This window comes from Lepisma saccharinum, chromosome 26, assembly GCF_977018435.1.
Source record: "Lepisma saccharinum chromosome 26, izLepSacc3.1, whole genome shotgun sequence".
NCBI lineage: Eukaryota > Metazoa > Arthropoda > Insecta > Zygentoma > Lepismatidae > Lepisma > Lepisma saccharinum.
In genome coordinates this window covers 19,804,159-19,816,985 of record NC_139254.1, presented here as the reverse complement: position 1 = coordinate 19,816,985, position 12,827 = coordinate 19,804,159, and the positions used below count along the sequence as shown (strand labels likewise).

Here is a 12,827-nt window from a genome sequence, read left to right as displayed (position 1 = left end):
CCAAGGACTGATCCACCATGAATTTGTCCCTGAAAACCAAACAATCAATCAGTGGTATTACAAGGAAGGGCTTGGTCGACTCAGAAACAGGATGAAACGGGCTAGGAAGGACCTCTGTGATTCTGGCAAACGGTTTCGTTACACGATAATGCTCGGCCTAATACCACATTGTCTGTACAGCAATACCTTGCTAAGCATTCAGTGACAGTGATCAATAACCCTCCATATTCTCCAGACTTATCACCTGCTGATTTATTTCATTTTTTCCCAAAGTTAAGATGGCTATGAAAGGGCGAAAATTTGATGATGTCGCAGACATCAAATTAAATGTTACACGTATTTTGCGAACCCTTACTGTCAATGACTATCAACAGTGTTTCCAAGACCTGTACAAATTCTGGTCAAAGTGTATTGCCTCCTCTGTATATTTAAGGTGATAAAGTCATTTGAAGGTAATTACTTGTTTTCTTTCCTAAAAAAAAAAGTACAGTTTTTTATGCATTCAATGCAAACACTAGACTGAGCGGCATACTATACTTTGTGCTTCATGAATTTCCACACACAGGAAATACAGTACATGGAAATTTGAGCCAAAAAAAAAAAAAAATCAGACTAGATCAGGATTTGAACCAGGGTTCTAGCATGAATGCCACTGCTCTACCACAAAGCCAGCCCTGGTTGTGCCTTATTCTTCACTGTTTTACCTGTGTGGAAGTTATACTGTATGCATTGGAAATATTGATCATGTAGCACTAATAACCAACTCCAGGTACCCATTTATTAGGGGCCAAGAGGATCCCAGATCCACCTTATGCACGGACATTGCTGGAAACATTCCCACCACAGATCACCCACTTTGGGAATTGAACCTGGGCCTTTCATGTGTCTGTCAAGACTCCCGACTGACTGGGCCACCACAGCTCCTACTGTGCTTGAAGTCTTCAGCAAATGTCTGCTAGTTTCAGACAGTCTTTGACAATAAAATGTATAACAAAACAGTGTTGCGTTGTTACCTGCCAATTAAAATAGCTCACTATTAATTCACCTAAGATGCCTGTGCTACCTAAATGCACAGCCATGAAAACATGCAGCTGGGCAGAATTGTGCTGGTGCAATATCTGGGAAGAGCAAAGCGAGAGTGGGACAAAAGTCGCTGGTTCATGTGGACTGCATTGCCTAGTTCAAGCGTCAGTCAGGCCTCTCTCTGGGGCACTTTTGTGTCATCCATGATCTTTCGAGCAAATACTGTCAGTTTGTATCACATGGATTACAAAGACCAACTCTACAACGAGATCTTTCATTCTCTTAAACCTCCGAACACGCAGGGTTGTGCTCCGACGTGGCAACAGCACAAACTTCTGCCACCTGTCTAATTTCATGGCCGTGCGTTAAGTGGTAATGGAATATATCAGTCACCACTGTCATTAGCTCACTGTGATCGCACTCCTTTTTCACACACAAAACTCTTCTGGCTGCCTCTCTTATAACGTGAAAAACATGAAACTTAAAATTAAAGAGCATTGGCATGGAATGTCAAGGATCTATGTTTAAGCCTGACAACAGAAGTAAAATATGGTTGCACTGTAAATACTGAAGATCACTTCACTTACCTGCAACAGCTGGTGCTCCAAACGAGGCAAACGGGTCATTCGTGAAGCCACTATCCTGCATGGAGAAAAGTGCAATTAGTAAACAACAGGGATGAGACAGATCAATTGGTACTCTTATTGCCATCATCCGATATAGGCATATCGGTGTATCAGCAAAATTAATAATTTAACTGATCCCATATATCTACAATGTATAAAATACATGCCCTACTTATTTGAAAAGTCAATGTTTAAATGTGCAGCTTCTTTTGCATTGAAGTCATCTCGTAACATGCATTCATTGAGGAGGTCAATGAACCTTTCAGTTTCTTCAAGGACCGTTTGGAATTTATATCAGATAAGTAGAATATCGGTTATCAGAGTAGGTAAATATTACATTGGTACTTTATCTGTATCAGCCAAAATTTCATATTGGTCCGTCCCTAGTCAAGAATCACTTTAATTAATTAATTAGATAGTGCTGAAAGACAAAGTATATTATATGCGACTCCCCAGGATCCTGAACACACTGCTTTTCCTTCCCCTCCAAAGAAGTAAAAACAAAGTTCAAAGCAAGGAATGGACTTTACTAGTTACGAGCAAAGAGTATGTCACCAAACAACTACATTGAACATGCAGTAAAGATGTGCCGAAGCCGATTACAGATGTATGAATATCGGCATCGGTATCAGCAAAAATCCAATATTTAAACTGGTACCGATAGTTTTACCTTGTAATAAATTTTATATTTTAATTTTATAAGATTCATTGAAAATTAGGTTAATGGATCTGCACCAATGTGGAGTTTTTCAAGATAAAATTATTGTAAACTTCATTCAGATGATCAACCTACCTCAATGTGTGTGTGTGTGTGTGTGTGTGTGTGTATATATATATATATATATATATATATATAAAAATCAAAGAAGGTAAAAGGAAACACTCACCGCGGACAGTAGAAAAATTCAAAATTTTCGCTAATTTCATAGCATCATCGGTGTGAGAGGAAATAGACGGAACCGGAAGTTGGGGCACTGCAGAGTTGCCAGGTCCCCATCGAAGAAGAAGCGGTGCGTAGAACGAAAAAAACACTGTTTCGTCACCAGGCTCGTCGTAAACTGTGAGTGTGTAGGAAGAGTTGGGAGGGTGGGAGGGACGGGATGGTTTGGGGGGGAAGGTGGGTGAGGGATGGGCATTACTGGGTGGCCTTGTTCAGGCCAGGTGGAGTGGTTGCACTCATGGCCGATATATAGATCGACGACATCTTCATGCTCTGGACACATGGAGAACCATCCTTGTCAGCTTTCCTGGACGAACTTAACCACTTCCGTTCCCTAAAATTCACCTGGACGCACTCCCCCAACCAGATCACCTTCCTGGATGTGGACGTGCACATCGAGGGAGGACACCTGACTACCTCCATCCACATAAAACCCACCAACCACATGCAGTACCTACACTTCTCCAGCTCCCACCCGTTCCACACCAAAAAAGCCATTCCATTCTCTCTGGCCCTCAGGGGACAGCACCTGAACACTTCACCCACCTCCCGCCAGAATTATAACCTCCGCCTACACCAGGCCCTGGTTAACCGTGGATATCCCTCCATCCTGGTCACCAAGCAAATATCGCGAGCTGCCTCACATACCACTACCACCAAGAAACCTGCTGCCACCAACCCACCGGCACTCATCACCCAATATCATCCCCACCTCAACAAAATCAGGCACACACTGCACTCTCTTCTCCCAATTCTCCACAGTGATCCTGAAACCAAAAGCATATTTCCCGACAAACCCAGGGTGGTTTTCAAACGCCCCCCCAACCTCCAAAACATCCTGGTCCACAACACTCCTTCACCACACATCCAACACCCCCCTGCCCATAAATGCAACCGCCCCAGGTGCAAGACCTGCCCCATCCTCATCACTTCTCACACCCTCCAGGTGCACACGGCCACTGGCAAATTTACCCTTCATCCCAAAGGGACCTGCCATGCCTCAAACCTTATCTACATCCTCACCTGCAACATCTGTGGTGATTTTTACCTGGGGGAAACATCAACAGCCCTCAACCTCCGCATCAATAACCACCGCTCCTCCACCCACAACCTGGACTTCACTGTCGCCGTCCACACCAACCACCACAACATCAGTTTCAACGACTGCTTCCGGGTAGCGATCATCCATCTCCTACCCAAACCAGCCAACACCTCTGTTCGCAAAAGATGGGAAAGGGCCTATATATCGGCCATGAGTGCAACCACTCCACCTGGCCTGAACAAGGCCACCCAGTAATGCCCATCCCTCACCCACCTTCCCCCCCAAACCATCCCATCCCTCCCGCCCTCCCAACTCTTCCTACAAACTCACAGTTTACGACGAGCCTGGTGACGAAACAGTGTTTTTTTCGTTCTACGCACTGCTTCTTCTTCGATGGGGACCTGGCAACTCTGCAGTGCCCCAACTTCCGGTTCCGTCTATTTCCTCTCACACCGATGATGCTATGAAATTAGCGAAAATTTTGAATTTTTCTACTGTCCGGTGAGTGTTTCCTTTTACCTTCTTTGATTTTTACTTAGCCCTTTTGGCCCTCCTTGCTTTTATCATATATATATATATATATATATATATATATATATATATATATATATATATATATATATATTTAATATACAATTAGAATGTTTGTAGCAAATTTACTTTTCTCATGCTGAAAGTAACATTCCATTTCCGTTGAATAATATTATGTATCGGAATCGGTTGAATATCGGCATCAGTATCGGTACCAAAAGTTATCGGTGAGTACATTGGCATTGGTAAATTTTCAGCTTCGACACATCACTAACATGAAGGCTCGAGTTTATGAAGTCTCACTACAGCTGGCAATTCAAGAATTCATGTTGAATTCTTGTTGTAAATAATTCCAAAAGTTTAGGAACTTATCAGTAGATGCCGTGATCAATGTACTGATATTCATATTTTACTGACTACCTGATAAAATTAGCAATAATTTAATAATGAAATTATACTTTTATTTTCTTCAATACTTAATTCAATAAAATGTGCATCACAATAGTCCATTTTCTCTGCCATTGTAGAAATTCAATTTAAAAAATACCAAGGGCTGGTTCAACCTGCTGAATGCCTCTTCGGTGGAGTAGTGGTAATGCCGTAGCCTTGTAATCAAGGTGTCCCAGGTTCGATACCCAGTGGAGGCACATAGTGCTTCGGATCCTACTTTAAACTGTAGGTCCAGTCCCAATTAGCCTATCTCTGCATAAAAGTGGGCTTAAAAAATGGAACTAAAATCACATGAAAGGCTCAACCTGCTGGCTCAAGACTCTCCACGTAACAAGTTAATATGTACCCTCTCTAAAGTTACTAATACATCAATACATTACCTCTATCTGCTGATGCTAATGCAGTTTAACAATTAACTTTATTCTACTAAATAGTACAGTCCAAGAACAAACTTGCAAGTTCTAACGAACACTAAACAATTGCAAAGTGCTTGGTTTGATGTAATTCTTTCTACTGCAATAAAGGTACAGCTATTGCTCGAGAAGCTCTGTTTTAGCTGTTCTAAACATGAACAAGAAGCACTCGACACTTACAACAGGTTTTTCCGCCGCGAAACCACCAGCGAAGGGGTCGCTTGCACCAAACGGATCTGCAGCTGGTGTTACAGGCTTTGGATTATTAAATGGGTCTGAAAAGAGAGGGATGAACATTCATTACTCAGCATTCAAATCATGAAAAGGTCCCACAATTTTTTGTACAATTAAGAAAATTTATGTAGTTATCCATTCCACGAGCTACTGTGGAGTGTTCTAAAATGGTGATATTGCAGATCATCACTAAGTTGCTGAATTGTTGTATAAAAATTAATTTTGCATGAACTCAATCACAGTGTATAAATTATAACTTTTTGGCCATGTGTAGAAAAGCTACTTGGCTATTACGTTGTTTAAAAAAGAGAAAAGGTAGGAAGAAGGATTCTATGTTAACTAAGGATGGAAGGCATTTTGTAAGTTTGTTTACGCATGCCGAACATTTTTTTTTTTTTGCATGTCTACTAATAAAAGCATGAATATCACTAATTTTAGATTTTTTTTTACAGACTTCGATGAATTTGTGTAATATGATAGACTGAAAGGTAAAAACCCCAGTCAGGAAGTGGTTCCCTACTCTTCTCGATCTGCAAGCAGTATAACGAGAATAGTGAAATTTTGGGCTGAATCAATAGCAATACATGTACACCTGCCGCAAAATAACTTCGGACCTCATGTGAAATCTGCCGTAGTAAGTGGTTTATCACTTTGTAGCCTTGTATCTAGTGTTGTTTTGTATCGAACACGGAATTGTTTCTGCATGAATTTATCTGGCAACAGTGTATTATTGCTGATAAGCGAGTTCATTTAATTTTGTATTGTTAGTTGACACAGGAAGGGTGACTTTCTGCTGTAGTGTGTGTGATAAATTGATGTGTTTTCGTGTGGTGCACTTTGTGTTGGATATTTTTCTACTGTATTTGTGCTGGATATTTGATTACAGTACAGGTGTATTTGTGATATGCCGGGAAAGTACTGTACTAGTGTGGAAAAAGCCACAATTATTGCATGGTGAAGAGAAAACATCCCGATAAAGATGATATGTAAACAAACGGGTCGTGCAAAATCAACCATAATGAAGGTACTGGCAGCCGCCAGAGGACTGCCTCTGACTGTCATTCCAAAGCACAAATTGGGTGATGGAAGGCAAAGAAAAACAACCAAATCTACAGACGCTCTCCTAATGAGAGAAATAAAGAAAAACCCTCGACTGACAGCATCAGAACTTAAAAGAAATGCACCCCAGTCTGTTGGAAAACGTTATTGTTCGCATGATCCAGCACCGTTTACAGAAAGACATGGATTTGCTGTGTCGTACTGCTGCTACGAAGCCACTACTCACCGCCCGCATGAAGAAAGACAGTCTTGCTTTTGCAAAGAAATATGCACACTGGACACCATCACAGTGGAGGAGTCGTGTTTTCTGATGAAAGCTCATTCCAACTGTTCCGAATGGGAGCTGCTAAGGTTCGACGTCCATCATCTTCAGATCGATACGAGCCAAAGTATACGGTTCCGACCGTTAGGCACTCCCAGTCTGTAATGGTGTGGGGGTATCTTTCAGGTGAAAAGGGTTGGGTAGGTTTATATTTCTTACCGCAAAACGTGACGATGAACGCAGACCGATATATCAATGTTCTTAAGGACCATTTAGTGGATATGCTTCAGATCCACAAGTGTGATCTTTTCATGCATGATAATGCTCCTTGTCACATGGCTAAGGTGGTAAGGAAATGGCTTGAGGAACAACAGATAAAGATGTTAGAGTGGCCAGGGATATCAACCCAACTGAAAATTGTTGTCATCGTATGAAGCAATTCCTGGGAAAGAAGAAGATTTAGAACCTACAGACCCTCCAAACAGAACTGAAGAAAATGTGGTGCATTGACATGGACTTAAATTACTTCCGAAGTCTTAGTGATTCCATGCTCAAGTGCATCCAAATGGTTCTCAAAAGTAAAGGCTACATGACTCCGTACTAATGTATGCATTTTTGCTGTATCTAATAGCTTAATAACTGCTTTCCACATGAATTTTCTGTACTTTTTGTGCTTTTGTTATGAGGTCCGAAGTCATTTTGCGGCAGGCATATGTCTATGTGTTGGAATCAGACAATATAAGCAGCATCAGTATAAGGAAGCATCGAAGATGTTATGACCGCCTACCTATTCTCGTAGCACTTCTCGCAACTTGAGAATCGCAGGGGACCAACTTCCTTACTTGGATTTTTACCTTTCAGGCTTAAACCACATACGCTAATTCATGAAAAATGTCAAAAACAAGTCTGGTGTTAGTAAATTCAGATTTTTATTAATTTTTACATGCAAACATGCTTGAAATTTGTTAGAAAACAATCCGATTAACATGCATCGCATAAACTTACAACCCCGGCTTCCATTCAACCAAGCCACAGAATATCTCCACCCTCCTATTCCTCTATTTTATACAATGCGATTGCCAATATGACTTTTCTTTGCAGCGCTGTCAAAGTTATAATTTGTACAGCGTGATTGCCATTGTAGTTTTTTACACATTGCTGGCAAAGTTGTAATTTGTACAGAGTGATTATTTTTATATACAACATTTTCAACTAGAGAACTTATGATCTGTCATAAATTTCCCGGGATTGGGAAATTTGACTTTCTTACTGAGAATCAAGAAGAAATGTCAAATACTTCATGCATTACTAAAATTATGACATTGTCTACATGCAAGAAGTTAGTTACAAAACAAACACCACATAAACAAAGATATAACATGTAAGATTATGACAAAATATCAGATTCATATATTAAATAACTTAACATGCATAAACACAAAACAGAATACACATGTGTACAGTGTGTATGCATAATCGCAGAACCAAATTTGTACAATTTTCAAGAATAAACACAAAACAACACACGTGCAGTTTACATGCATCAGTAAAAAAAAAGAAAACACATCATGTACAATTTGCATGCAGAGATAAAATCATAACATATGCATCTCGCATACATAAATTAGCATGCATACATTCATAACATGCAATAGACAACATGTATGCACAAACTCCACATATCACAAATATGGTACCACTAAAATTTACAATTTGTTATCATGCTCTTAATAAATATCGTTAGACAGCATCATGCAACTGCTCCAAACCTAACTCATGAAGTTGCAAATAGTTACGCATGCTTAAAAGTTTGTTTATCCAAAGTTTTTGTTTGTCCAATGAACAATGCCAAGCTTTGATATTTTTTACGGAAATATTTGTAATGTCTTTTCCAGTGTTGCAGCATATGGCTTTCACTGTGTTATCATCATGAATTTGCATACAAACAAAAGGACCTTGGTATAAATTACAATATTTTTTTATAATGCAAGTGATAGTGTCACTTTGAGGATGCAGTTTTATGAAGATCAGATCGCCTTGCTTTACTGGATTTTTTGTTGCTTGTTTTTCATGCTGTTTTATAATATGTTTTTGTCTCTTATTGAAACTACATGTTTCTGCCATAAGCAGCTTATTTTTCCACATCTCTACATCAGGAATGCGATCCGTTAGTACTTTTTTACAGATATTTTGAGGTTCAACATTTAGCCTGAGTTCTATAGGAGCATAACCTGTACTGGAACAAACTGAATTATTTAACAGATGTAAAATGGCAGCAACATGGCTAGACCATTGCTTATGTTTACCGTTGCAAAATATATGCATCAATCTATTTATTTCCTGGTGATATCTCTCCACTAAGTTAGCACTTGGATGATAACTGGGTATGTAAAAAATTTTTACATTGAGAGCATGCATACCTTTTGTAAAATGTTCTGCACGAAATTGTGGACCATTGTCACATATAATGATTGTTGGTATTCCCAAATGGATGAAGTAAGAATGTGTTAGTTTTCTAGTTACGATGGAAGCTGTACTATTGCCAATAGGATATGCCACAAGATAACGGCTAGCAGAATCTAATACTGTTAGTAAATATTTTTCACCTTTGGAGGAACGTATGAATGGACCTTGTAAATCAATAAATAATATTTCACCTGGTTTTGAGGGTTTGTGCATGATTTCCAGATACTTAGGAGGATGTTTATCTGGTTTATTTTTCATGCAAATTTCACAATCAGTGATGTAAGATTTTGTGTCTCTTTTCATATGAGGCCAGTAAAATATTTGGTAAATTTTACCGAGTGTCTTGTCTGTACCAAAATGACCACCTTCATCATGATACTTGTGCAGTATATTTTTTACTAATGATTGAGGCACGCATATTCTTATCCGGTTTGGATTGTGAAAATCTTTGATGGTAAGTAGATCATTGTGAATAAGGTATATATTTTTCCAGTTTCGATGTTTGCTCTGTTGTGAACTTTCACAACCAGCAAGAACAGATTAAACACCACTGCAATACTGATCACTATTTTGTTCATTAACAAAATTGTTTTTATCACATATTAATGACTCATCAAGATACTCAAAGTTATTCATGAATATGAGTTCATTATTATGGTCATTAAAAGATCGGCTCAACAGGTCTGCCAAGAGGTTTTCTTTACCTCTACAATACTCGACATGGAATGAGTACTGTTGTATTTGAATAAACCATCTAGTCAGCCTATTGTTCCAAGTGTGTGCAGATTCTAGCCACGTGAGGGATTTATGATCCGTGATAACAGTAAATTTTCTACCTAACAATAGTGATTTAAATTTGTCCAGTGTAAAGAGTATTGCTAACACTTCTACTTCAGTGGACGTATATGATTTCTCAAAAGGTTTCAAAATCCTTGACACGGATCCAATCGGACGCATGTTGTTGTCTACCAGATGAAAACAATATCCTGCAATGCCTATATTTGATCCATCAGTTTGAACAAAGAATGGTTTGTTCAAATCTGGATGGTAAAGCATTGTTTCTGCAATAATGGACTGTTTCAACAACTCAAAGGAGCATTGTGCACTTTCATCCCATTCCCACTTTTTGCCTTTTTTCAATAACTGGTACAAGGGATGTGCCATGATGGCATAATCTTTAACATATTTTGATAGCCAATTGAAACTTCCCAAGACTTTCTGCAGTTGCTTGATATTGAAAGGGACAGGTAAGTCTTTTATGGCTTGAACATACTTGGGAGATTTCTCATAACCCTGTGCACTGATAGAATGCCCTAAAAATTCCACCTTGACTTGACAAAACCTACATTTGTCCAGTCTCAGTGTCATGTTGGCATCTTGTAACTTGTCAAAAATAAGTCTTAAGTGAAAAAGATGTTGTTCGAAAGACGTGCTTTTGACAATTACGTCGTCTACATAACATACTGTAAAAGATTCCGTACCTTCCAAGGTTCGTGTCAGAGCATTAATGAAAGCAGACGTTCCATTGATTGATCCGAACACTACCCTTGTGAACTGGTAAAGTTTTCCCCGAAAACTGAAAGCAGTATACTTTCTTGCTTTGGGGTGTAAGGGGACCTGCCAGAAAGCATTAACCAAATCTAGGGAGGACAAACATTGACATCCATGGAAACTCATTAAGAGTTCATTTATGTTCATAGGATGTAATTGCTCAAGCTTGACATGTTTGTTGATATTTCTTTGATCTAAGCAGAGACGAATGCCTCCTCCGGGCTTGACTACAACTAGGAGAGGACATAGGTACTCTGATTCAGAATATTCAATAATGCCTAAGTTGAACATTTGTTCTATTTGCCTGCCAACTTCGTCCCTATATGCTAATGGTATTGGATAGTTTTTGTTAACTATTGGTGTGGAAGTATCCAGTTCTATTGTGTGTGTATACTTGTTACAGAGACCTGGTAATTCAGAAAACAATGTTTTATATTGTTTTAACAACTGAACTAAAGCTATCCTTTGTGACTCATTTAAATGTTCACACTCTTTAACCCTTCTCCACAAGTCTTCATCAGAAGGATGAGAGGATGACCGTGGGGATATGTTAGATACAGAAGGTCTGAAATCTAACTCTTCTTCCGGACAACTTTCATTTGAGACAGCGATAAATTTGGAGAATTTGCTTCCTTCGCTCGATTCCAAGAGTAAGCCTCGCTGGACAAAGTCTAAAGTACTATCAATATTGTATAGGACATCTAAACCGAGAATAATGTCTACTTTTAAATGTCTGACTACCAGGAATTTAATGTAAAAGGAAAGTCCACAAATTTCAACGTTCAAATGAGTGGAACCTATTAGTTTGTCTTTCCTTTTCCCTGTATAATCAACTAATTTAATTCCCGTAACTGGCAATAGCCGTGGTTTAGAAGCCTGAGTACAAATAGACTTCCACAGGGTTTCCGAGAGAACACTGACCTCAGCGCCACTATCGAGTAAAGAAGTATATTCCTTATTGTTTATTCTTACTTTTATGTGAGCAGAAGGTTTACGCTTGCTATTAGTATTTATGGGTTGCTTACAATTTTTGATTTCTGCACTGCAATCTATTTCATCACATTCACTTAAGTTTATAAAATGAATAGCAGGATTTATCCCATCACTCACATCACCTGCTTTTTGACATGAGCTCGTAACTAGTTTAACGAGTTAAACTGGTGTATGTCTGCCTGGACTGTGATTTCATTTTGATTGACATCATTGAACAGACCTTTTTGTTTCAAGAAATCAAAAACTACATTCATCCCAGACTTTGACCAATGAATTAAATCAATTTGGCCATTCCTTGGATTTCCTAAGTGTTTTTCAAATAGATCTAGTTTTATACTAGAATCTGCATTCAAAAACAGATGACTAATATTCACTACAATGAGATTCTCATCATTCCCCAACTCCATTAGAAAATTATTCCACTGACTCCACTTACTCCACAAATCAGGATTGTCAGCAGTTAACAACTTTGGGATTGGTGGTAATGTGAGTAATATTAACTGATTCGTTAAAGGTAATAACTTGTGTATTAAACCTTTGAGGTCACTTTTCATTTTGTGTAGCTCTGTATATCTCAAAAAATCATTGGTGCCAATAAGCAACATCACTTTATTACCAACTTTGGTATCTGGACAGATCTTTTGAGATAGGTTGGAAATAGTTTGGCCGCTAGTACATAACCCTATGTTCCGTTTACCTAGTTTGCCAAGGTTTCTGCTACGCGGATCATCATGGAAACACCTAGCAAATGAACATTATTGTACAAGGGTTCAATGACCTGTGCTTCGGTATTTGTTTTGACTGAATTGTAAAATTTTTTGTGTGTGTGATTAAGATTACTAGAGTTGGGTTGTTGCAAAGGAGGATTAGCAGGTACACTCATGACACCTCCCTCTCGACATGAGCGACTTACTCGTTTCCCGAAAAAGTAGACTTATTAGCATTGGCGATTACATTTCTTTTTGAGTTACGCTGTGTGCTGGAATGATCAACAACCTCGCACTGGAGTTTGTCACCTCTGTCTTTAGACTGATCAGTACATTTAGTTTGAATAACTGCTACGTTTCTATTACTATCAAAGTTTTTAGTTCTACTGTTAAATACTGCCTGTGGCCTTTCACGTAATGAAGTTTTGCTAAGGGCTTCGGAATTTTCTATTACCGTGATGGCTTCACTCAGCTCAGTAACAGGTTTCATTATGAAAATTTCCTTAATTTTGAAAGGCATCAAAGTAGCA

The 12,827-nt window shown here is 38.9% G+C and overlaps 1 protein-coding gene across 8 annotated transcripts in view; it reads right to left on the bottom strand.

Moving 5' to 3' along the window:
* Positions 1 to 12,827, bottom strand: part of Eps-15 (Epidermal growth factor receptor pathway substrate 15) — a 128,643-nt gene that overhangs the window by 15,754 nt on the left and 100,062 nt on the right. For all 8 annotated transcript variants that reach the window (XM_083112492.1, XM_083112491.1, XM_083112494.1 and 5 more), the window contains 2 exons: positions 5,206 to 5,300; positions 1,611 to 1,665 (listed from right to left, as the gene is read on the bottom strand). In XM_083112492.1, coding sequence (XP_082968618.1) covers positions 1,611 to 1,665; positions 5,206 to 5,300 — 150 coding nt within the window. The remainder of the gene's footprint in view (positions 1 to 1,610; positions 1,666 to 5,205; positions 5,301 to 12,827) is intronic.